Source organism: Chionomys nivalis, chromosome 7 (genome assembly GCF_950005125.1).
Source record: "Chionomys nivalis chromosome 7, mChiNiv1.1, whole genome shotgun sequence".
In the NCBI taxonomy this organism is placed as follows: Eukaryota; Metazoa; Chordata; class Mammalia; order Rodentia; family Cricetidae; genus Chionomys; species Chionomys nivalis.
Window position 1 is genome coordinate 52,093,731 of NC_080092.1, and position 26,662 is coordinate 52,120,392.

The window sequence follows — 26,662 nt, forward strand, 5'->3', positions numbered from 1 at the left end:
GAGCACATTTGTAAGAGCAGATCACTGGGACATCTCTCCAGGCTTTAAAAAATAAATAAATAAATAAAAATAAAAGTTTTTTAAATGATTAAAATATGTAATATAAGATTTACATTTAGCTGTTTTTGCGGCATTGAGTGAATGCTATTACCATCTTCCAGAATGTTTTCTTGTACCCAACTGAGTCTGTCCGTCAGACACTATTCTGTGCTGTGCTTCCCCAGCCCAGATTACTGCCTTCTTCCTTTTCTGTGTTCAGAATAGAGCTGAGCACTGGACATAGACAGATGCTTAATGCTTGTCAGGTCAGGTGAAGTGAACTGTTTCAGAATCACCAGCTGGCTTAGAACATGGCCCTAGCTGCCGACTCTAATGCACACTCACAGACCTCTGGAAGGGGCTTCAAAAGAAAGGGCATCTTGGCATCACAAGAGGATTGGGTGGGCAGTTAGAAGAGAAATATTTTCTGTTTTCAGTGCTGCGTGACTTGCAGGAATTCCTGGCCTTGTTGTTGCTCTTGTATTTGTCCTCAGTTTTCACTTTATTTCATCCTGGTGCTCTGAGGGGATGTGTTGGATCAGAGTGGTTCTCAACCTCCCTGACGCTGCGACCCTTTAATACAGTTCCCCAGTATGTGTTAGATCAGTGTGGTTCTCAACCTTCCTGACATGGCAGCCCTTTAATATAGTTCCGCATGTTGTGGTGATCCCCAACTGTAAAAAAATTTCATCACTACTTTTTTTTTTTTTTTTTTGGTTTTTCAAGACAGGGTTTCTCTGTGGCTTCGGAGCCTGTCATGGAACTAGCTCTTGTAAAAGACCAGGCTGGCCTCGAACTCACAGAGATCCGCCTGCCTCTGCCTCCTGAGTGTTGATATTAAAGGCGTGCACCACCACCACCTGGCTCACTACTACTTCTTAACTGCAATTTTGCTACTTTATGAATCATAATGTAAATATCTGTGTTTTCTGATCTTAGGCAACCCCTGTGAAAGCATCGTTCAATCCCCAAAGGGGTCACGATCCAATGGTTGAAAACCAATGTGTTAGAGAAAGTTGGAAGGAAGACTGTCTAGAGGGTGAAGATGATAAAATGTAACAGCGCTCTGCATTTGTGCATGAGGGGGCATGTGCTCCTGGAGCTATTTAGAGTGAAGTCAGGCTCTGCTCTTCTCTGATGTGTTCACACCAGTGATGTTCACACCAGTGGACAGACCCAAAGTGTGACCCAGAAATAGCTTTTGTATCTTCAAATAGAGCCCTGCTAACCTAACTTTCCCTTGTCCATGGCTATAACAATTTATTCTTTGACTTTTAGTGGGATATGGGAAACATGAGTCTTTGTTCAAGTGAGCCAGAAAGAATGGTGGCCTTGGAGGTCAGGTGCAGGCAGTAGAGGCCTGCAGGTCATGATTTGGAGGTAGTAACTCAAAGGTGCAGGTGGTTAGGACTGTGCCCCTAGATTATTAGACCCCCGTTTTCTCAAGATAGTGTTGGATCCAAAGTTAGGGAAAGCCTGTAGATTTATAAGGCCCTTCTTTTTCTTCTTAGAGGAGGCTGTATATACTCAGCCCAGTATGTCTCTTAGTGTCCTCATTGTTGTCTAGGTTCTCTGGGATTGTGGTTTGTAGGCTGGTTTACTTTGCTTTATGTTTAAAAAACACTTATGAGTGAGTACATGTGATAATTGTCTTTCTGCGTCTGGGTTACCTCACTCAGAATGATGTTTTCTAGCTCCATTCATTTGCCTGCAGAATTCAAGATGTCATTTTTTTTTCCTGCTGTGTAGTACTCCATTGTGTAAATGCACCACATTTTCCTTATCCATTCTTCAGTCAAGAGGCATTTAGGTTGTTTCCAGGTTCTGGCTTTGACAAACAGTGGCTCAGCCCAGTATGAATTGAGGCTAGTTGCAGTTTATTAAGGAGTGTTCTATTGCCTCTCTTAGAACCTGTCTTCCATGGATGCTCTTCTGTAATCTGGCATGTTGTTGCTATCTCCATCCCTAAGAAAAGCAAAACAGGACTATACTGCTTATTGTCTAAAGCAGAGCACCCATTGGCCGCTTACATTTTAACAGCTGGCAACAGAAGGCCAAGGCTCTAGAGCTAGAGCTGACTTCTGATACTTAGGTGCTTAGTAACTTGTTAGATTGCCCAGACCCTAGCATATTTGAAGTGCCAATGAGTGCTGGTCATCCTGGGGTTCTAGGTGTGTAGTCTGTTCCGCGGGTTAACAATGAGCACTTCACTGTTGTCCAGATCTCCTGCCTTGGCTTCCTGACCTCATTGAGTAAAGCTAATGTCTAGAGAGTTCCCAGTTGGAGGCCTGCCAGGATGAGGCCTGCTCATCTTGGTGGCTGCTTTTGAGCAGCATGATCCATGGGGTGGCAGTGGCACTGGTACTCCTCCATTCCAGCTCTAGCAGAAGTCTTTCCCTGAGACATGAGGGGGAGGAACTAGGTGGCTTTCAGTCAGAGACTCAGTCAAAATCACCTGCACATAGCCAGGCCTTGCCCAGGAAGTGATTCACCGCACTCAGGGTGGGGTGCTGGTGTTTTGGTTTCTTGTCCAGAACTGTAGAACCACACTTGAGACCTAAAATTCCTTCCCATCTTCCATAACTCTGAGTTTATATTGTAAGGTGTTTTGTTTGTTCTTTTTTAGGTTTTTGTTTTGTTTGTTTTTGGATGGGGTCTCACTGTATCACCTTGAACTGTCTGCACTGTGCTACACCTGGCTGTTATGTTTATTCTGACCACAGATTTAGACATGCAAATCAGCCAGATGGGGATCTGTGGTGGTCTTTGTTGGAGGAAAACACCTCTGTGTGTTGAGCCAGGCAAAGAAGGAGTTGAGAAGATGATATGATCCTGGAGAGGCATGGGGAGATCTCAGGTGGGCATGCTGATGGAGTGCAGGCGTGGGGCGGAGCTAGGAAGGTGACCTTTGGGATATTTATACCTGAAGGACTATCCAGAACCAGATCTCTCGGTGCTGGGAGGAAAAAAAATAGTCAGGACCAAGTGAGGATTGACTTTGGAAGACAGAATTTTTACTTGGGTTTTGAGGATTGGGGTTGGGGCCTCAACAGGTGCAGCCCTTTTTCACACAGTCCTTAAGCAATAGGCTTGGATTCAAATCCTGCTACTCACAGTGTGATCTTTGACAAACAGCCAGCTCCACACCTAGTTTTTATCCTTTATAAAAACGAGGATAACAAAACCCATACAATAGGGCTGTTGAGAGTATTAAATAAAAGTGCTTAGCCTGGTAGATGCTTATTATATAGGGGATAGTTGTGAAGCCCCTTCTCCTATTGAAGAGAGGGAGTCTACAGCCCAGCTAACATTCTCTCCTGACTTAGTGTTTTGTTTAAGAAGGAGAAAACCAGCCAGTCAATTGATTTCATAATTGTTGTAATGAGTCACAGCCCCAGGTGTAGGTCTGGAATTCTGGAGCCTAACTCCCATTTGCTTGTCCAGGAACTCTCCAGCAACATATAAAAGTCTTCCAAAGTCCCTGGGAGAAAGAATAATTTGAAAATTTTATCCAAACATGAAACTCCTGTTTGACTTGCCCCGAGTCACCTGGGCAGTGTCTTTGGCCCTGCGCCCCCCCACCCCCGTGTGTGTGTGTGTGTGTGTGTGTGTGTGTGTGTGTGTGTGAGTGTGAGTGTGTGAGAGAGAGAGAGAGAGCGCTGTGGACCCACCCAGGGGAAGCACTCAACCTGAGGGGACAGTCTAGTGGGAGTCCAGTTGGGATGTGAGAGGCAGAGCATCTGTATAAACATGCAAGAGCTTTATGTAAGGACTGGGTAGTGAGGAAACATGTTCTTCCTTTGGAGTCCTTGGGTCCTCCCTCCCCTCTAGCCTTGGCTTGGTTAACTCTTAACTGTTCCTGTGGCTTCAGTTTAAATATCATACATGACCTTAGCTGGCCTTCCTTCTTTCTTCATCATGTCTTCTTTAATCTTTCTAACTTGGTGCTTTTTCTTTGGTTTCTATAAGAAACTAATCTTCCTTCAATAGATGCTTTGCCAAGTAGACTGTAAACTCCCTGAGGGAAGGAACTCTTTTTAGTCTGTGTATTACCTGCCACATTCCAGATTCTGCTGCCTCTGCATCCCAGCTACTTCATTTAATTAAATAAAAGATTTATTTTAAGTGTATGAGTGTTTGCCTGCATCTATATATGTGTATTGTATGTCCCTGAGGAATCAGAAAAGGGCATGGAACCCCTGGAACCAGAGTTACAGGTGACTGAATATGGGGACCATGGGTGTTGGGAATTGGTCGTGTTCCTCAAGAGCAGCAAGTACTCTTAACTGCTGCGCTAGCTTTCCGCTGTTGTCACCACGTAAGAACAGGCTGGCTTTGAACTTGTTGTGTAGCACGATGACCTTGAACTTCTGATCCTCCTGCCTCCACCTCTTGAGTGTTGAGAATACAGGTGTGCACCACCCCTTCCCGCTTTATGAGATGCTGAGGATGGAACCCAGGGCTTCATGCTTGTTAGGCAGGCACTCCCAGCTGAGGTACACCCCCAGCATTAGACAGTTGATTTATGTTTGTGTGTGTGTGTGTGTGTGTGTGTGTGTATGTGTGCCATGACACTCATGTGGAGGTCTGAGGACAACTTTATAGTTTTTTTTTCCCTTCTTTTTCTTTGTTTTTTGTTTTTCAAGAAATGGTTTCTCTGTGCAACAATCCTGGCTGTCCTGAAACTCGCTCTGAAAGACCAGTCTGGCTGACATCCGCCTGCCTGAGATCGAACTCACTGAGCTCCGCCTGCCTCTGCCTCCCGAGTGCTGGGATTTACAGAATTCTTCTTCTCCTTCCACCTTTACTTATGTTCCAGGGAATGAGTTCAGGTCACCAGGCTTTTACAGCATGTGCCTTTACCCACTGATTGATGTTTATTGAGTAAATGCATGGACTGGCTCATAGAGTTGGTGTGAAAGGAGTCAGATTGTTTCTTGGGTACAAGAGAGCCAAGCCTGGTGAAAAGTCTGGTGACTGTGCTGGTGTCGTCCTGCTGGCAAGGACACTCCTTACCTATGTCCCTTTAGCTGTAATTTCTTCTGGGTTGGTTCTTGGTGGAACCATCTGGTCTCCACCCTGTGGAGAGTAATCCCGGCCTTCCTTTCTAATGTGTGAGTCAGTCTTTCTTCCACACCCTACTGGCCCTACCCTCCACCTGCTCTTCTCGCCCTGACTCAGCCTGGCGCCTCTGTGCTCATTGCTTGGTTCTCTTTGTTGGCTTCTGAACACTTTAGACCCTTCCAATAGGCTGTTGTTTGGGAAGGAGGGGGTCGTTATCTTCTGCCCTTCTCATCTGGCCTCACCTTTCTGTCTCCAGTGGTGCCAGGGATTGAACCCAGGGAGTCCTCTGTGTTGGGCAAGTGCTTGCCCACAAAGCTGCACCCCCAGCGCTCCTTTTACTTCTTGTTTTGAGACAAGGTCCTAAGTTGCCCAGACAGGCATGGATAACAGACATGTGCCTCCAGACCCAGCTGCTCGTTTCTTTAGCTTCTTTTTTTTACTTCTTTTAAGGCATCCTATTGGACTTGTATAATTAGAGCAGTATCGCACTTAGGCAAGGCGCAGGTCTCCCTGGCTCTGTGGACTCCTGATTCGACAGTAGGAGGCGGGCAATGAGGTGCAATGATTTGTTTGTGCTGCAGTTGGAAATCAGCAGGGAACAGCCTTGTTATTACCCAGCCCCTGATTACTGTGGAGTCCTCCTCCGTTAGTCTGGTATCTGCCAGAGTGAATGGGCTCGATGTCTCCTGCCTCTCTCCATCTTCCTGCTTCCAGGCCCACCCCTCCCCACCCCGCACAAAACCTACCATTTCCTCAGTCACCTGAATCCTCTCAGTTCTGTTCATGCTGGTTTCTTTCTCCTAAGATGCACCCTTTTCACCCTAAGTACTAGAAACATCGACCGTCTTAGAAAACCACGTCTTGCCACAGTTTCTCTGTCATGTGTGGTCGATTCTTCATGGTGACTCATGCAGATTTGTAGCATGTTATGGACTTGAAACTGTTTTTACATCTGTGAATTCTTGTGAGAAGAGACTGTAAGAGGCTAGCTGTCATACTCATTTGTCTAAATGACATAAAAGGGTGAGCGCTGTACCCAGGCCCTTTCATTATTGGCACCATGAAAACCTTAACTAAGGCTAACTGTCATTGCGTCTGGGCTCCCGACTTCTTTCCACACCAGCTACAGCACTTGCCCTTCGGATCCTCTGAACACTTTAGGGCCTTCAGGGGCGGGGTGGGGTTGTCACCTCTGTCCTTCTCATCTGGCCTCATACCCCTGCCCACCAAGCTGCACCCCAGTGCTCTTTTCACTTCTTTTGGTTTTTCGAGACAAGGTTTCTCTGTGGTTTTGGAGCCTGTCCTGGAACTAGCTCTTGTAGACCAGGCTGGTCTCGAACTCACAGAGATCCGCCTGCCTCTGCCTCCCGAGTGCTGGGATTAAAGGCGTGCGCCACCACCGCCCGGCTCTTTTCACTTCTTGTTTGACACAGGGTCCTAAGTTGCCCAGACAGGCCTTGAGTGTGTAGTCTTCCTGCCTCCGTCTCCTGAGCAGCTGGATAACAGGCATGTGCCGCCAGACCCAGCTGCTTCTCGAAGTCTGTTCTCCAGGAAGCCCGAGCTTCATCTATTCCTGCCCTCCTGCTTCCTGTGGTCTTTGGGCCCTTACTAGTGTTACTGTTTGTTTTTTACCAACCTTAGGAAAGGTCTATGACTTTTTTTTAAAAATCTCCTTTCTGGTAATACCTCCTCACCAAGCATGTAAATCATTGGGTACTGATCCGTATGACCCTTCCCCCAAGTCACTTTTAGAGAACCTAGTTTTCTTCCCTCCTTTTCTGGAGACAGGATCTCATGTAGCCCAGGTTGGCTCACACTGTGTATCTGAGGGTGACCTTAAGCTCCTGACCCTCCTACTTAGTGACCCTCCTACTTAGGCAGATACAGGTGCCACCATCTGCCTGGTTTTATGTGATGCCAGCTCAGGGCTTAATATATGCTAGGCAAGCACTCTACCAACAGTAGGGTTCACTTTTAGTAGCTGCCCTCATGAACTTAAGTGTCACTTCCCCCATGGTCATTTTGAAAGGACAGTGATGACCCCCCCGATCTAGCATTGGAAACCACTGCTTTAAGGGACAATTTTCTTTTATTTCTGTATTTGTGTGACAGAAAATTCAGCCCTGGCTGTCATCGACTTGCTCTAGCAGAATAGACAGGCAGGGAATTATTATATAAATTTATTATATAAATTATATAATATGTAATTGGTATCCTGAAAGGATGACTGCAAGGGTTCTCTGGAAACGGGACACTTCCTATAGGTAGCCATGTTTAAAATGAAATCTGAAGGGAAGAGCATGAGCCGTCCAGATACTGTAGAGGGGAGTGAAGAGCATGTGTAAGACAGGCTGTGGTGCAGTAGAACCGAGATATCAAGTAACATCTGGGCCTCCTGCCCACATAAGTACGAGCATTGGTAAAGCCCCATGTAATTTAGATCCGTCAGTGCCGGGATCAAAGGCGTGCGCTACCACCTCTCGGCTCCATGTAATTTAAAACATTTTGAATTTTATTCTGTTTGTTACATATGGAGGCCAGGTGCTCTTAACTCTTAAATTCAGGTCATCAGGTTTGTGCGGCAAGTATACTTAACTGTTGAGCCATCTCGCTTGCCAGAAAGTCTCCGTGTAAATCACACTATACCATCAGATGGAAGACTGAGCATCTGAATGAGAAGCAGCCATCTCTTTGACTCATGGATGCCAAATGAGATCTAGTGGACAGAACTAGTAGGGCCAGTGTGGTGTTGCCATCAGAACCCTAAACAGGCTTGAGTTCCGGCTTTAACCTAGACCAGTGTTCTCAACGTGTGGGTCATGACAACTTTGTGAGGGGGGCTTGTCAAATGACGGTCTTCTAAGATCATCAGAAGACACAGATATTTATATTATGATTCATAACTAACAAAATTACAGCTGTGAAGTAGCAACAAGATTAATTTATGGTTGGGAGACACCTTAACATGAGGAACTGTATTAAAGGGTCGCAGCCTTAGGAAGCTTGAGAACCACAGACCTAGACAGACATTGCACTTCTCAGAGCCTTGGTTCTCTTATCTGCCCAGCTTTTTGCAGGTCTGTGGCTGGATAATGACTGAAATCACTTTAGCGATTGTGAGTGCAATAGGGCGAAGGCCGCAGCCATGAGGTAATAAACCAGTTCTGCTCACTGTGGATGCACTAGATGTATGGCACGCTTATTCCATTCCTTTACTTTTTTGTTAATTTGTTTGTTTGTTTATTGAGACAGGTTTCTCTGTGGAGCCCTGGCTGTCTTAAAACTCACTCTGTAGACCAGGCTAGCCTAAAACTCAGAGATCCACCTGCTTCTGCCTCCAGGTTAGGGTTAGTACTGAGATAAAGGCATATGCCACCACTGCTTGCCTGGTTTTTGTTTGTTTTAGCTTGTTCTGCTTTAAAATTAAGGCCTATATTTAACATGGGGGGTTACTTGGGAAGGAGAACTGGAGAGATAAAGACAAGATATCACCTCAGCTGCTTGGAAGATCTGTGGGATTTTCAGACCAAGGACGGGGGTGGCTTGAATGACCCCCCTCCAGCAGTCTCCTCCAGACTTGAGTCTAGGGGGCTGGCCCCCTGGCCTGCAGCTCTCTTTCCCTTAGAAAGCTCTGGAGGCAGACAAAACCTCAGATGCAAGCTGTTTATCTGTCAGGTTTTTTCAGCTTATTTTTAAAATTTCTGACTGATGGTATTTATTTTTTCCTTGTCCCTTTCTCCACTTTCCCAGCTCAGAAAGGGACCATCTGTCCTTGCCTTGCCTGAGGCCATTTTAGAGCCCCATCAGGCTGCTTGAGTTTTGGTTCCTTTTCTTTTACTACTTCCCCTGCTGCCTGACTAGTGTGTGCTCTGCACTGTACCGTGAGCCTTCCTCATGCACACCTCCTCATCTGTTGGGCGTCTGTGCAGACTTCCGATCCACTCAGGCAGCTTGCCTAGAGACCCTTCTGAGTCTGCAGAGTCTGGGGACAACAAAACCCAAGTGTGGAAGTAGGGGAGACTCTCCACTTGCAGTAGGCAGGGTGCCCCTCTGCTGACTCGTTTCTGATGAGAATGCTGTTTGTGTTCATGGATGTATCCTGTTCTAACTTGTTTCTGTCTTTGCATGTATATGCAAGAGTGAGTGAATGTGTGTGTGTGTGTGTGAGAGAGAGAGAGAGAGAAAGAGAGAGAGAGAGAGAGAGAGAGAGAGAGAGAGAGAGAGAGAGAGAGAGAGAGAGAGGGGACTGAGATTGAAATTCATACTTCATCCTGGCTTACAAGCCCAGGAGGAATGAGTTATAACCATCCTCTTTTAGATAAAAACCCATCTTGCTTTCTCTTTCTTTCCTCTCCTCTACTCCTGGAGCTTACTTAATTACTGTAAAAGACATTTCAGAACAGGGATACACAGAAGACTGGCGGTTCATAGTGTGCAGTCAGAATACAGAGAGCTGATCAAGTTTCCCAGTGTAAGAGGGAGGCCTACAGAACTGAGCGTCCTTTTTTGACAGTGAGGAAGTCTGGGAACATGGATATTGGAAGACTTTGTGAGAGCCTAGTTTTCTTGTAAATGGGCATGTTAAATGATGGTAATTTGATGAGGATTTTGGCCTTCTGAGCTTTTTGTACATTCTCTTCCCTGCAGGTACAGGCTCATTGAAGAGGTATTATCTAGGGAGCCGTCCTTCCCCTCCATCCACCTCCTTTCTTCCCAATGATGTAACCTGTCTCACGCCTTGACCTGGGACCTGCTTTCCACAGTTAGCCATCTGGGGTGGGAATGGAGTCAAATAGCATGCTTGGTAGATAGAGACTTAACTCAGATCCCACAGGTCCCCTGTTGAGAAGGCAGGAGTCTGACCCTGCATTCCCTTTGGGTTCTTGGAGCTGTGTCTGGTGTGTCTCTGCTTAGACATGAAGGCAGGGGTGATTGCATGAGACTTTCTTGTGTCTCCTACCCCTCCCCCCCAGTTTCTTTCTTAGATATACTGTTGCTGACTTTCTCACAGCCTATTTTTTTTCCCTCTTACACACATCCTTAATTATCTAAATGAAGGATGTCGAAGACTGTTCCTGCTTTACCAGCACACTTGCCTCTCCCTCCAAATTTCTGCCTGGACTGGGAAAGGTCTATGTGGTGGTGGGCCTTAAGCTGTTGGGAAACCGTTACTCTCCCCTGGTGCCCAGTTAGTCATCGGGTTGGGAGTGAGACTGAGGGGTGGGTTTCAAGGTTAGATGCACAGTGTTTACTGTTCTAGTGTTCCTGTTAATGTTTGGAGTGCTTTGAAGGAGCTGGGGAATTTATGGGAGATGAAAAATTCCCTCTTCCAAGCTGTCCATTGGCTCTGCCACTGCCCTTACCACCTCCACCCGCCACCCACCCCCGCCTTTTTGTGGGCCTTCTGGATTACAGGAAGAGCTGAGGAAAACAGGCCCATTGTTTTCAAATTCAGGCAGGGAGGCAGAAGTCTGCTCTAGCCTCTGAAATGGTACCAGATACATAGAGACTGCCAGGGTGAGTTACCTACTTGGACTTTTGTGCCACCTCTTGTTGGTCTTTAGAGCTCAAATTCCCATCTCTTCCTGTGTAACCCCTGGTTCTGTGCTCCCCTGGTCCCTTCTGTATCACATTTCCCCCAAGTCTCTTTTCTATGCTGTTGGTCACGGGGGAAGTCTGCAGTGAGTGATGAGGTGGACTGCAGGGAAGGGGGTTGCTCCCCTTCCAGCCTCACTACTGGCTGGCCATGACTTGGCCAGTCCTCCCACACCCTGTAGCAGCTTCACCTCCTGGCACAGTTCCCAAGGGGCAGGGAGTAGTGAGGCAACCTTGCTTGCATTTTAGAATGGCACTGGCTGCAGTTGTGTGGCCTGCTGAGCATAGCTAAGCAAATTACTGTTGGGCTTGAAGCACAGGTGAGACCAGTCCTTCTCTTGTTTCTACTTAGCCTTTTTTTGTTTTGTTTTTAATGTTTCTTTTTTTTTTTTTTTTTTTTTGGTTTTTCGAGACAGGGTTTCTCTGTGGTTTTGGAGCCTGTCCTGGAACTAGCTCTTGTAGACCAGGCTGGGCTCGAACTCACAGAGATCCGCCTGCCTCTGCCTCCCAAGTGCTGAGATTAAAGGCGTGCGCCACCACCGCCCAGCTTAATGTTTCTTTCTTAAGAAATTCTTCTAGATTTTATGGTTCCAGATCTTTCTACCATTCTAGCAGCTTCTCTGGAATTAGTAATGGATCCTTAGAGATCTGAATTTCTATAATTATAAGACTCACGGATCAGCAGAAAGGCATGGGTCCAGCTTCCTATCCTACATCCTTCCCTGCAGTTGCTTCATAAGCAATCTTACCCTTCACAGTGTATCACATGTAACTAGCCCTCCAGATTTCTCTCCCCTCTTTGTTAGTGCCTAATTATTAAGCTAGAGCCAGGTTCTAAGAAGGCATCCCTCGATGCTGGCTGTTGGTGATGGTCTGTATTTGGGTGTTTTTGTTTGTTTGTTTGTTTGTTTTGGTTGTTGCTTTGAGACAGGGTCTTTCTACACCGTCCTGGCCGTCCTGGAACTCACTGTGTATATCAGGCTGGCCACAAACTCCCAGAGATCCCTCTTTGCCTCCTGCTGGGATTAGAGGTGTGTTCCACTCCTCCGCCCAGCTTGGTCATTACCTCCAGGAGACTCATGTACAGGAAAAGCCAACCCATCAGGAAGTACTTTGCCCATTTGGAGATGGGCAGTCTGAAGAGTACAGTGGTAAGGGCCTGCTGTTAGAAAGAGGAGTTGTTACTGGAACGAGGGTGGGGCCAGAGTTCTAACCCCAGCTTTGAGCCACTTCTAAGAAATATCATCCCAAGCCTGTCTGCTAGCTTTCCTTTGCCCGTTCTATTATCATTGCCTTTTACCTGGGACGCCACTCTGACTCAAGGCTGTTCTCTAAGTTTCTAGACTGTGAGAGTAGAGTGGTTGGGCTTGTTCCTCTTTTTCCACGTCCTACAGCCTGGACTCATGCTTCCAGCAGCTGGGGTTGTTAGTTTCTCCCATGCGGCCCCAGCCCCCACTCCTGCCTCTACCAGGATAGCCGGAGTAGTCTGACAATACATAAAGCCTTTTCATTTTCTCTTGAGTAACAAAGCCTTTGTTTCTAAACCAGTCTCAGGCTGTCCTAGCACACAGAAATTGCTCCTTTGGTCATGTCAGAGAAGGGATAAGAAAATGTCAGCTGATGATGGGTTCCACGCATCAGAGTCAAAGCTGGGCTTGCTGTGGTCCACTGTTCATGGTCCCCATGGGAACTATGGGAAGACGAGCAACAGAAGAGGTCAGGAGGAGCTCAAGGCCAGTTTGTGCCTGTTTCCTAATCAAGGTTACTATTGCTATGCCTATGACCAGAAGCAAGTTGGGGAGGAAAAGATTTATTTACTTATACTTCTGCATCATAGTCCATCACTGAAGGAAGTCAGGACAGGAACTCAGGCAGGGGAGGAACCTGAAGGCGGGAGGTGATGCAGAGACCTTGGAGGAGTGCCTTCTTGCACACAGAACCCAGGACCACCAGCCAAGGGATGGCACCACCCACAGTGGTCTGGGCCCTCTCACATTAATCACTAATTAAGTAAATGCCCTGCAGGCTTGCCCACAGCCAGATCTCCTGGAGGCGTTGTCTTAATTGAGGCTCTGTCCTCTCCAATCACTCTGGTTGGTGTCATGATATAAAACTAGCCAGTGCTGCCGGCTTCTCTCTTGGTTTGCTCTAGCAAGCAGAAATGCCAATGGTGTTTTGGGAAGATGAAGGTGCTGTGCCAATTGCCTTTCAGCCTCTTTCCTGGCTGGGCTAGGGAGAATGTGAAGCACCAGGCTGTGCCTTCAGGAAGTCCTGGGCTGCAGCAGGGGAGACCAACGCACTTGCTCTGAGACAGACGCGGTCTTTGGTCCCCCTGTACACTCCTGCGCCCACTCGGCCTCATACCTCTCATTTCCATCTTCATTGTTGTTATTTGTATGTGTATGGTCTGTTTGTGGGCTCACTCATGCCATGCTCTCATGTGGAGATCAGAAGGCAATCTTGTGGAGTTCTTGTTTTTTTGTTTTGTTTTTTTAATTTTATTTTATGTGTATGAATGTTTTCCCTACATGTATGTAAGTGCGCTACCACGTATATACCTGGTTCAAATGGGTGTTAGAAGGGAGCACTGGATCCCCTGGAACTGGAGTTCTGGGTGTTTGTGAGCCACCATGTGGGTGCTGGGAATTGACTCGTGGTCCTCTGTAAGAGAAACAAATGGTCTTAATAGCTGAGCCATTCCTCCAGCCCTGTAGAGTCAGATTTTGCTTTCTGCCTTTAGGTTTCCAGGGGTTCAAACTCGGGTTGTTAGGTTTCACCCGCTGAGTCATCTTGCCAGTGCTCTCGCCATTCTTTATCTTCAGCTTCTTCCACAAAGTTTTCCTTAACCAGGCCTCTCTCTACCTTGTTCTGCTTGCATTTATACAGTACATGGTCCTGAGTGAGGACGGAGCATAGGGTCTTACACATTTTAGGCTGTCAGTTGTAATAATTGAGTCTAACACTTTTAGACTACCTTTTACAGTCTCCCCATAAGCCAAAAAAAAAAAGTGATTTTGTTTTGTTTGACAAGGTCTCACATAACCTAGGTTGACCTTGAACTCATTATGTAGTCAGTGATGGGCTTGGACTCATGATCTTCCTGTCTCTACCTCCCAAGTGCTGGAATTACAGGAGTATGCCATCATATCCAACTCATATGTAAAGGTTTGTCGTCCCGCCCCCTTTTTGGGTAGTGGCTCACGATATAGACTAGACTGCCCTTGAACTCAGGTCTGCTTACAGCTGCTTCCCTAGTGCTGGGATTAAAGATGTGCACCACTATAGTTGGCCATACGTAGAAGATTTAACATATGTAAAGGATGAGAGGCTAAGAAATGCTTAGTCATGGAAGCACTAGGAAGAGGAAGGAAGCAGCCGGAGCCTGACTGCATGTGCCTACTGTACATACAACAAAGTTATTTTGCATATGCCACAGATTCAGAGCTGAAGGGAAGGCATTGCTGAGGTTCATTCATGCACAAGTCTGCCCAGCCCTCATTTCTGTGTATAGCACCCAAGTGCTGTCTTCACCCTGTTCTACTGAGGAGGATGAAACCTATCTTGTGTAAGGTAGAATAGCAACATGTGGGCCAGCTTGTTTGGTTGTAAGAATTTACTTAGATTAGGTCAAATAAAGGGGTGGTTAATTCTGGAAGATCTCCTCTACGATTTAATGGGCTGCCGACAGCTACAAAAGCTGGGGACCTGGAGTGCTGCCTAGCCTGCAGTGTTGGAGGGTGTCCCTTCCAGGTGCCTCAGTTGGTGTAAGCCTCTTCTAGAGTGGCTTCTGGTTCTTCCAGACAGCTGGTCTGGCCTGAGCCTCCTTGCAGCTTGGTTCTTGGCTGAGTTAGTCCTTGAGGGACTCTCAGCTTTAATTGCTTATTCTCACTGAAGGAACCTAGTGGATCTGGTCAGTTTTAGGGACTTCCTGAAGCTATTTTGAGTTGTTTATCTTGTTTAAGGAGCTTGCTGTAGGATGGAGTGTTTCAATCTTGTAGGAAAGTTATACAACACTTTGTTGTGACTTTTTGAATCCACTGGGAAAGACCAAAGTCTTAGTTTCAATTTAAATTCAGATTAACTGAGTTTATCTTACTGCTAGCAGGGCAGCAGCCTTGGGGAAATGAGCCTGCTGTGCTAAAGGGGGCTAAAGGCAGGGTTTATACGGTGGAGGTCAGAGGTGCGTATTGCAGTTGTCTATGGAATCCACAGCTGCGCAAGAAATTGTTTTACTCCCTCAGTTGTTTCTCTTTCCCGTTATATAGGAATAAAAAGACCACCTCATCCTTTAGCCATCACGGGAGTTATGTGTAAATTATTACCCAGGTCTGAGCTAATGACTGGGCTAGAGCAGTTTATTTCTGGGCAGGCAACAACACAGTGCCATCAGGTTAGGGCTGACTGTCACATCCCTACACCTTCACAATCCAAATTCCTAGTTTGTGAGAGTCCTGCATCTACCTACCTTATAGATTTATCTGAAGATTGCCATGTGTAAAACAGCACAGTGCTTGTCTGTTAATATTGGGGTTTACTGACTGTGATAGAAGCTTGCTTCCTTGCACTGGATTACCTTGAACTTGAGCTCTGCCTGCCTCAAGTTCCCAAGTGTTGGGGGATCACAAACATGCACTACCCTGGAAAGCCAGTATTTCTTTTCTTTCTTTCTTTTTTGTTTTTAGTAATTTATTTATTTTTATTTTATGTGCATTGGTGTCCTGCCTGCATATATGTCTATGTGAGAGTGTCAGACCCTCTGGAACTAGGGCTACAGACAGTTGTGAGCTGCCATATGGGTGCTGGGAATTGAGCCCAGGTCCTTTGGAAGAGCAGTCAGTGCTGAGCTATCTTTCTAGACCCCGAGGTTAGTATCTTTTAAGATTGGGAACCTTGTTGGAATTTTGCTGAGCATCAGAACTGAGTATGATTCCATAGACCACAGATGGTTGTGTATTTCTGGAAACAGTGTGGGGTCATCTTCTTTAGTTGGATTGCTTAGGAGCAAGAGTATTCTAGCTGGCATCCCTCTGTCTTGGACCGGCAGTGTTCAGTCCGGAACCTAGTTCTTCAGCTCTCATAGCTCCTCAGACGACAGGGGCTGGGAGCTGGCAGCATAGGCTTCAGGCCTTGGAGTTAAGATGCTCAGGTTGGGTCTTGACTTCATCACTTCCTACTTGTGTATGACTCTGGGCATGGCATGTAAGTGTTTTCCCTTCCTTTCCTGTGAGGCAGGCATAGCAATAGTACCCTCCAGACTTTCCAGGAGATCTTAGGTCTGAAGTGCTTGACAGTACTAGGAACAAAGGAAGTGCTTTAAAACTGCTACCAGTGAGGGCTTGGTGGCCAAGCACTCACACTGCTCTTCCAGAGGTCACAACCTGTGGCTCTAGCTCCTGGGGAATTCAGTGCCTCTCACCTGTCGGGTCCTCTGGAACTGGAGTGCACACAGCTGTGAGTCACCATGTAGCTGCTGGGAACCAAACCCAGCCCTTGTACTGAGTTAGCCCCTAAATTGCCTTTTTTTGTTTGCTTTTTGAGACAGGGTTTCTTTGTAGCTTTGGATCCTGTCCTGGAACTTGCTCTGTAGACCAGACTGGCCTTGGACTCACAGAGATACGCCTGCCTCTGCCTCCCGAGTGCTGGGATTAAAGGCGTACCTCACCATGGTCCAGCTAAGTAGTTATTTTTAGTAAGTCTTTTTGAGATATAACTCATATGCCACAAAACCTACTCTTTGAAAGTATCTTAGCTGGGTGTAATGAGTTCCAGGCCAGTCTAAGCTACACATAAACCCTGTCTCAAAAAAGTAAGTTGGTCATTTTAGAGAGGCTTTTGGTATATTCAAGATTTGTGTGATCATTGCACTATCTAATTTCAGAACATTTCCATCGGCCCTAAATAAAACTGTTCTCATTAGCAGTCACTCTCTATTTCTCTCTCTGTTTAGCCCTTGGCAATCACTTTTCGTCTCTGGATTCGCCTCTTATGAATACACACATAATGGAATCATAAAACATGTGGCTTTTGTGACTGACCTCTTTCCTAACATACCTTTCTTTTCTTTTAAACGGAGTATCAAACTGTAGCCCAGGATTACTTCCATCATAATAAGTTCTGTTATTTTCAGTAATGTTTTATTATTTCATTATGTAGATACAATTATCAGTTGACACTTGGTTAATTATGCTTTAGGGCTTTTCTGCATAGTTTTTTTTTGGGGGGGGGGTTGTTGTTGTTTTTGGTTTTTCAAGACAGGTTTCCCTGTATAGCTTTGGAGTCTGTCCTGGAACTAGCTCTTGTAGACCAGGCTGGCCTCGAACTCACAGAGATCCGCCTGCCTCTGCCTCCCATGTGCTGGGATTAAAGGCGTGCGCCACCACCGCCCGGCTTGAATAGAATTTCCTCTCAGTGTCAGGCCTTCTGTGGCTCTTTGGAACAGGGGCTACTAGGGCCCCCAAGAAACTTATCCCAGCCCAGAAGCTACACGGCCAGCACAGAAACCAGGATTCACTTACTGCTTACAGGTGACCCTGGTGGCCACCTCCATACTGTGTGTATGTGTGCATGTGCCTGTGCATGCACACACGCTTCTGAATGTGTATATGTACGCTATTTGCACATGTGCGTACTCGAGACTGCGAATCAAACCCAGGGATTCATGTACAGTGGGCAAGTGCTCTATCATTGAGCTCCCAGGCCACTATTTGTCTTCTTTTGTGGATGAAGTATAGTAGGAATCCTTTAAAAAATATTTTAATTGCATGTTTAATTAGGACTGTGTGTGTGTCAGTGTGGGTATATGAACATGAATGCAGGTACCTGTTGAGGCCAGAAGGGTGTTGGATCCCCTGGAACTGGAGTTCCACACAGTTGGGTGCTGGCTACTGAATTCTTGTCCTCTGTAAGAGCAGTGAGCACTAAATCACTGAGCCATCTCTCCAGAACAGGTATCTTTTTAAAAATATTTGTTTATTTATTTGCTTATTTGCATTTGTCTTAGTTACTGTTCTATTGCTGTGTTGAAACACCATGACCAAAGCAATTTATAAAAGGAAGGTTATAAATTGGGGGTTTGCTTACAGTTTAGAGAGTTAATACGTGATCGTCATGGCATTTAGGCCTGCCACCAGGCCTGAATGGAGCAGTGATAAGAGTTTAACATTTGATCTGCAGGAAACAGGCAGAGAGAGCTAGATGGGGGTCTGGCATGGACTCCCAGTGACACACCGCCTTCAGCAAGGCCGTTCGTCTTAATCCTTCCCAGTCTACCAATTGAGAAACAGATATTCAAATATATAAGCCTATGGGGACCATTTGCATCCAAACGACCACACTTGTATTTGTGTGTAGGAATGCATGCCACCATGTACATGTGGATGTCAGAGGAAAAATTGAGGGAATGGGTTCTCTCTTTAACACTTACAAGTGTTTTACCTGTGTGTATACCAACTGCACACCTGGTGCCCTTGGAGGATTACCTGGGACTGGAGTTACAGACAGTTGTGAGCCAATATGTGGATGCTGAGAATTGAACCTTACTCCTGTAAGAGCAGTAAGCTACACACACACACACACACGCACGCACACACACACACACACCCCTTTTTTTTTTTAATTTATTTATTTATTATGTATACAATATTCTGTCTGTGTGTATGCCTGCAGGCCAGAAGAGGGCACCAGACCCCATTACAGATGGTTGTAAGCCACCATGTGGTTGCTGGGAATTGAACTCAGGACCTTTGGAAGAGCAGGCAATGCTCTTAACCTCTGAGCCATCTCTCCAGCCCCCCACACACCCCTTTTTTGACATAGGGTTTCTGTTATGTAACCTGGCTGTCCTGGAACTTTCTGTGTGTCTTCCTTTTTTTTAAAGAAAACAAAAGAACCCTCCCCCCAAAAAAGGTCTAATTTGTGCTGTTCAAATAAGGGCAGACCCTTAAAGAAAGCTGATTCTCCCTCTCCATGCCGGGTCCTCATCAGTCTGAACTTGTGTAGGTCCTTTGCATGCTGTCACAGTCACTGAGTTCATGCGTGTAACTGTCCTGGTGTGCCTAGAAGCTACAATTTCCTTGTCATCCAGCCCCTCTTCCACAGCGGTCCGTGACTTTCGGGAAGTGTGTGCTGTTTAGGTTGCGCGAGTCTGTAGGATTCTATGTATGTTTGTGCATGTGCTTGTAGGGGAGGACACTACCATTGTTATCTCTGTACTTCTCCACCTTACCTTCTGTGACTTAATCTCTTTCTGAGCCTGGGACTCATTGATTGACTAGACCGGCTAGCCCGCAGGCTCCAGAGATACATACCATTCCCCCAGGTTTTAAGGCCTACGTTGCCACATCCACCTTTTTTTGTGAGAACGGGGGAGCTAATTTAGGTACTCATGTTTAGGCAGCAAGCACTGAACCATCTCTCAAACGTCCCCCGCCCTTTTGATACAGACTCATTTATTGCGTTCCAGCTACCTCCAGATTCAGACTGTAGCTAAGGATAACCTTGAGCTTACAATCTTCCTCTGTCACTACTGGAGTGCTGGGATTCCAGGTGTGCATCACGGTACCAACTGAGCTAAAGCTTGGCTTTTTACTTGTTTTTTTGCGGGGGGGGGTATTTATTGGTTAAGCTAGTCTCTGACTCATCCTCCTGCCTCAGTCTCCCAAATAGCGGAGACTAGAGATGTATGCCACCATGCGTGCGTGGCCTGCTTTAGGTGTCACGTATTAGAAACTGTTACTGATTCAAGGTTCTGAAGGCTTTCCACATCATGTGCGTCCACTCTGACTAGAAGTGAACTTCCCTCTAGCTCCATCTCTGTCAAGACCACTTCATCCTCCTTTTTACTTTCTTCAAAGATTTGTTTTTATATGGACATGTGTGTCCCTCATGAGTTTTACATGGTCCACATACAGGTGCAGACAGGAGCCCTCAGAGGCCAGAAGAGGGCATTGGCACCCCTGGAACTGGAATTGTAAATGTTGTGAGCCACCATGTGGGTGCTGAGACCTGAACTCAACTCTGGGCACCTAACTCGGAGCCACCTCTCCAGTCCCTCACCTCCTTTTTTATTTATTTATTGTTTTTGTTTTTTGAGACAGGTGTGTGTGTGTGTGTGTGTGTGTGTGTGTGTGTGTGTGTGTGTGTATGTATGTAGCCCTGACTGTCCTGGAACCCACTTTGTAGACCAGGCTGTCCTAAAATTTGCAAAGATCCACCTGCCTCTGCCTCCTGAGTGCTGGGATTAAAGACGTGCACCACTGCCCAGCTTCATCTTCTTTTATGAAAAAAAATATGTATTTATTATTTGTGTGTAGATAAGATGTTTGTTGGGGGGCACGCATGCCGTGGGGTGCTTGTTGAGATTAGAGAACAGCTTTGTGGAGATGCTCTTCTCCTTCCACGTCTCCAGGCGAAAGGTGCCTTTTTGACCACGGCAGGGCTCAGGCTTACCCATCCTGGTCTTTAGTATCCTTTCCACTTGGGTAGCTGACTTGATCGGAACTGGGGAGGCTAGGAAGGCCTCCAGCGCTCATTGTAGCAGTGCCAGGCCAGCAGGGAGGCCACCTGAGCTCTTTCCAGGAGCACTGTAGCCTCTGTAGAGGCGCTTCACCTTTGAAGAAGGTAGCCAAGGGCAAATTGTATTTGAAGGGCTACATTTGTTTTCTAATGTCTCAGGAGAAAAAGAAAAGGGAAAAAACAATAAAAATACCCCAGTTCCTTTTTTCTCCCCTTTTTGTCTTCTTCCATCAACAGGCATGAGAAATCTACCCTATTTTGAGAACCTTGCATGACCCCGCTGCCTTCTCTAGGCATCATCTGATTTCCCTCTTCCGCTCTCAGAATGTTCTGGACGGGTGCTCCTGCAGGCTTGATCTCCCCGCCCTTCCCCTCCCATTTCCTCCGGCCCCCACTTAGCTTTCCGCTCCCACAAGTACAGTTCCCTTGAATTTTCCCTGGTTGTTTAGAGGCTGCGGCCCTTGGGGTCTCAGCAATGTCCTCTGACTGCTCGGTAGCATTTTGAGACTTTGTTGTCACTCTGTCCTCCCCACAAGATGGCCTCCAGGGCCATTCATCCTCCAGTGTCTGTCCTTTGTTCCTCGGGCTAGCCTTGGCATCTTTACCCCACTTTCCTGTGCCCTTTTCTCTTCATACTTTGTCACCCACTCTCAGGCTCCTGATCTCTGCCTCTTGATCAGACCTTGTTTTTCATGACATGATAGAATGCTCCCACACTTCCTGACTTCTCGGACGGAGTGTCTTAACCACGGCACTGTTCCTTGGCAGGCCATGCCACTCTTCAGTCTCCATCTGTGGTTGCAAACACCCAGGCTCCAAAACTCTCAAGTTTTGTCTCCTCTTGAGCCAGTTGGACACTGAATTAAAGCCGAAGTCTCTCTCCAGAACCATAAAACAGACTTTGTGCTGAGTCTGTTCCTTGTCAGCTTGTTGAAAGAAAATGAGGCTCGAAACAAATACTTGGTCAAGGACATACAGCTGACGTCCATGTTCTCGCCAGGAAGCTGCTTCCTGGTGCTTGCTTCACCACGCCAAGCCGTCTCTCAGTGCTGTTTGTGCTTTCAGCTGTCTTAGGACGTATAATCAGGCATGTGTGCCATCATGTCAGATGATGAGGTGAGGCATTTCTCAGTATGGCTGAGCTGGTGTGCCTGCTTGAGAAGCTGCCGTGGAGTTAGCACTAGCATAACAGGTGCAATGAGATCAGGTGCTCGTCAGTTTTCCTGAACCAGGGCTCAGCCTGTGCAGGGCAGATGGGATGGAGGCACTCCAAGTGCTTACTGGCTGACTCATGGTGGGCACACCGAGGTCGGACTGTCTTCAAGCAGTGGGGAATCCTGCAGAAAAGAGGGCTCAGAGTTAAGGAGGATAAAAGTGAGGAGGATAAAAGTGCAGGGGCTAAAGGGAAGGATGGGGAGGAAGGATCTGTAGGAGAGAGGGCAGAGCAGATGGGTCTGAAGTGGCAGCCAGCAGAATTGAGAGTAAACCAAGGATATGGCAGAGAAAGGACCGGGTGACCAGCACAGGGGAGGAGCTACAGAGCATGAAGTCAGGTGGGGGGTTAGTGAAAAAAGGTGCTGCAGCTGATTAGTGGGACCAGGTGCTGTGACCAGTATGCCACCAGTCTCCCTCCCATCCTCTGAATCATCCTTTCCTGCAGAGGGGGTCAGAAAGCAGAACTGGAATGCTCTGCATCTGTGTCTGAGTGCATGGGTCTGCCCTCAGATGACCTCATTCCTCAGCACCCAAATACATGAAAAGAGGCAGATCGAGAATTTTGATTATAAAATTAAACCATTTTTGTGTTGAATTGAACTCATGGTGAAATATTACTGTGCCTGTAGCAAGCTATCATATTCAGAAAAACCACACCCACCAGTCTACTTTTCTGCCTCCCTCTGCTGAAAGAACTGAAGTTGGAGTTAAGGAAACTTCCCCAAAGCCAGCACTAGAAGCCTGAGGACTGATGAGCTCCTCCCAGGAGGATCCTCCGGGAACTGTGTTCTCTTTGGGCCTCCACGTCTAGAACTACAGGTAGACAATGCGGCTTCATGTTCCTTGTGGTCATCAGGGTCAGGCAACCCTTTTTATTGGCCTCCGTCCCCAACACACGGCAGCCATGCTTCTATTGCCTTGAGTCTTGTTGATCTCTCAGACCTGTTAAGGATGTTTTAGAGCCTGGGCTAGTGACATGGCTCATCAGGTAAAGGTGCTGCTGCCAAGCCTGATAACCTGAGTTCTGTTCCCCAGGACACACAGGATAGACAGAGCAGAGCCCCACAAGTTTGCACTACGTCAAGCAAGGTAGAAGGAGAGGACCATGGTCTGAGTTGTCTCTGCCCTCCCTCCATACAGGCATCATGGCATGCATGCACCCTCACCCACACAGATACTTTTTGGTAACTAACTAGACATGAGGTCTGTAATCAAGGGCTAGGAGAAGGCCCCTCCATTGCTGTGAGATGCTCTTGGGGAAGATGGGGTACATGGTCTCAGGCTGCTGAGTGCCGGGTCTGGCTGAGACGAGGGACAGATTTGGAGAGCAAGAACTCAGGCACTTCCATGAGGGAGTTTCCCAGCAAGTAAATGCGCAGTCACAATGCCTTGTGATCCCTGCTGTGAGGGAGCCAGGGCGTGTTTCTGCTCTCCACTTCCTCTTTGAGAAAATGGACAAAGTGTGGTGTATATATTCCTAAAGAGCCTTGGGCTGTGGTCTCCTGGTCTCCACCATGCCCAGACCCTCTCCCTATAGAGTCCTTCAGTGCAACAGGATGTTTTTATTTTCAGAAACCCTATATTGGTTCTTAAGATCAGCAAGAGGGGGATATTAGGATAATCAACAGAGACTTCACATGTTGCCTGGAGAGTTGATTCCATGGTGGCATCCTCACTGTTGGTCCCTTCTGCAGGGATTGGAACAGACCTGCCTTTTCTGCAGGATTGTGGGGGCAGTCCTGCCAGGAGGGTGTGGGTGGCCTTAGGGTAGGATGGCAGATATGTCAGAGACCAGGCTGCCTGCTGTGAACCAGCAGGAGGAGGGGCATCTTTGGAAGCTTTGTTCAGCCTGTGGGCCTTCTCCTGGCACTGCGTGGCTCAGAAAAGGAGGGCAGGCAGAATTCAGTCCAGCAATAAGAGGCCCGTTCTCCTTTTGTGGAGGTCCTTCACATGCCCCGAACACTTCATGTACTAGCCGGAGGCCCTGATTTTAAGAGGGCTAGGGAGGGAAACCAAAGGGTGGTCCTGCCATGGCTCATCTCTGCCACCCCAACCCTTTTAATTTATTTATTTTTATTTAGTATGCATTGATGTTTTGCCTGCATATATGTCTATGTGAGGGTGTCTGATCCCCTAGAACTAGAGTTACAGACAATTGTAAGCTTCCATGTGGGTGTTGGGAATTGAACCCAGCCTTCTGAAAGAGTAGCCAGTGCTCTGAACTGCTGAGCCATCTCTCCAGCCCCTCACCTCTGCCTTTAAAGTAATATCAATAATAATAAATTCTTTTTTTTTTTTATTTTCTTTTTTTTTTTTTTTTTTTTTTTGGTTTTTCGAGACAGGGTTTCTCTGTGGTTTTGGAGCCTGTCCTGGAACTAGCTCTTGTAGACCAGGCTGGTCTCAAACTCACAGAGATCCACCTGCCTCTGCCTCCCGAGTGCTGGGATTAAAGGCGTGCGCCACCACCGCCCGGCTTTTTTTTTTTTATTTTCGAGACAGGGTTTCTCCGTAGCTTTTTGGTTCCTGTCCTGGAACTAGCTCTTGTAGACCAGGCTGGCCTCGAACTCCCAGAGATCCGCCTGCCTCTGCCTCCCGAGTGCTGGGATTAAAGGCGTGCGCCACCACCGCCCGGCAATAATAAATTCTTATTGGCACATGCTGCCAGCCTGGGTCCTGGTACTTTGTGAACATTACCTCACTGAAAGTTTAGATCACCCAGGAGTCTGTTTACTGCTGCTGGGAACAGATTCCGAGTTGGCCAGTGAGTTGGGAATGAAGAGCATGTCTCCACCTGGGCTGTGACTTCCATGTTCTCCCTTCTGACTCTTCTCATAGAACATTAACTCTGACCACCCTGCAATCTGCCAAGTGATAGTCTCCCCTGACTCTCGTGTCCTGATTGACACCTTCCCCTCCAGTCCTTGTTGAAATGATAACACTTTGTTCTCCTCCCTCCTCCCAGGACCCTGCAGGAATCTTTGAGCTGGTGGAGGTGGTTGGCAATGGAACCTATGGACAGGTGTACAAGGTGAGACATGGGACAGACGTGCAACCCTCAAACCCGTGGGGCCTCTTTAGAGTAACACAGGAAGTGGGTCCCGGGTCCGGCAGTCTGAGGGAAGCTATAGGAGATGACCCCTCTGGGAAGAAAGAACAGACCACGGAGAGAGCAGCAATAGAAAGAAGAAGGAGACATTATCTCTTGAGTCTAGACATGCTCCTGGGTGTGGAAGGAACCAGAGTGCAGCCGATGGTTGTGGGATAGGAAGCAGGAAGAGCACATGGGGATGTGGGTGTGAGGGCTCACCTGGAAATTCACAGTTCATGCCAGAAGTGTGGGTTGACCCCTCCCAAGACCACAAGGAGGCCTGGGGCTGATGGGACCTCACTGGTGGCCTGCAGAGGAAGCTGCTTTCTTGACCTCCTGCAGCTGCTTGCAGCAGGGAGCCAGCCAGAACTCAAGCCTCTTGCTTTTGAGCTGCTTCTCTTCCCACAGAAGTGGCATTTCCTCTGCTCCTGATTAGCTTTTCAGCTTGGCCAGCTCAGCCCTCTCAAGTGGCCAGACCTCCGCCCATACATGCAGTGTCTCCATAATGAAGGGGATGTTTGGGGTGGGTGCTGTCCCCAGAACATTTAGTCTTCTTCCTTGGCTCAAGGCACAGCTCCTGACATTTCCACAGGGGCACTGCCTCTCTGCGTCTCCTGGCCCCTGGGACTGCCAGCCTTTCATGTACCCCTTTTGCTTTGTAAGCCTGGGCTTTGGGGGAACAGACTCCTGCTGAGTCGTGTCCATATAGATAGATAGCTGTGCTTTCTGTGCTTGGGGTCATGGGTGGCTGCTGAAGACAGGACGCGGGTGGCAATGCCCGTGTCCTTCCCATGAACAGCTGCTGTTCCATCCTGCTCTTCTCAGGAAGCCTGGGACTTTGTTGTCCAAGCAACCGACGGTTCTTAACAAGGGATTTCGGAAGGGTGGGTGGGGTGGAATTGGAGCTGAGGTAGAGAAGACTGTGGCACAAACACACTGAAGGTTCCTACCTTTAAACTGGTGACTGTAGGTCTGGCACACGTCAGCTGGCCCTTTTGTGTCCCTGCGTTCCCTACACTCTTTCCCTGATAACATAAAACACCTTGGGCATGAGGTTGATCCAGGGAAAGGCCTACTATCTAGAATGGCTAGACCAGGAAAGCACCAGACATTTTATCTTACATAAATGAAGGCAAGGATTAGCCCCTTTCCAGCCTTCATTAGGATATGGAAGTTTCTTTACTTTAGCTTTCAGTGTAGAGAAAGTCCCTGCTAAGGAGGCCAGCACAGAACAGGGGCTCGGTCCTGCACTTCAGGTGTTGTTTAGTAGAGCCTTCGTCTTTGCCGAACTTTATCTCTACAGCCTAGAAATGTCTGGGCAGTTGAATGTTAGCTGTGATGGCTCAGGAGCCTCCCTTCTACCTTCTGCTTTGTAAAGCAAGGCATCTAACCCCATGAAGGGCACATTCAAACGTAGAAAAATGCTAAGAGATGGCTTTTCCCAGACTCAATCTCTCTCCATTATTTTACTAAGTGAGCATGTACCCTGACTCTCCACACCCTCTGTACTTGGATTTCTTGCAGGGTCGGCATGTCAAGACTGGGCAGCTGGCTGCCATTAAGGTCATGGATGTCACAGAGGTAGGGAATGGGATTGGGAAGGGCAGGGCTAGCATCGAAAAGGGGCTGTAGGCTCAGGCCTTACCTTCCCCCTTATGCCTAGGATGAGGAGGAAGAGATCAAACAGGAAATCAACATGTTAAAGAAGTACTCTCACCATCGTAATATCGCCACCTACTATGGGGCCTTTATCAAGAAGAGCCCTCCTGGGAACGATGACCAGCTCTGGGTAAGAAATGCCCTTCCTGCCCTTCCAAGTCCTTCTGCTTTAGGCGGCTCTTGTAGAACTCAAGGCCAGTGTGTATTCTGACATCCCTGTCTTCATTGTGGATCACAGGAACCTCATGATTCACCCAGAACTCTGCTTTTCATCTCCTCTGCCCAGTGTCTTGTCCCCTTGTGTGTTTAGTGACAGGGATCCTAGTTTTTGGCTCCTCCACCAGACACTTTACCCTGACTAGTTAGTGAGCACTTCGTAATCATGAGCAATAGAATATAGAATCTTGGTCATGGCCAAAAGATGGGTGTGGGGGTGAGCGGCCCTTAGTTCTTTGGTTTCTCTCTCTCTCTCTTTTTTTTTTTTTTTTT

General features: G+C 47.3%; 1 protein-coding gene across 14 annotated transcripts in view; it reads left to right on the forward strand.

The window, feature by feature from the left end:
- Positions 1-26,662, forward strand: part of Mink1 (misshapen like kinase 1) — a 56,761-nt gene that overhangs the window by 11,692 nt on the left and 18,407 nt on the right. For 13 of the 14 annotated variants that reach the window (XM_057773361.1, XM_057773362.1, XM_057773364.1 and 10 more), the window contains exons 2-4: positions 24,389-24,454; positions 26,039-26,095; positions 26,178-26,303. In XM_057773361.1, the coding sequence (XP_057629344.1) occupies positions 24,389-24,454; positions 26,039-26,095; positions 26,178-26,303 (249 nt within the window). Of the gene's footprint in view, positions 1-10,572; positions 10,621-24,388; positions 24,455-26,038; positions 26,096-26,177; positions 26,304-26,662 lie in introns of those variants that run through there. The other variant, XM_057773369.1, reaches the window with a different exon arrangement.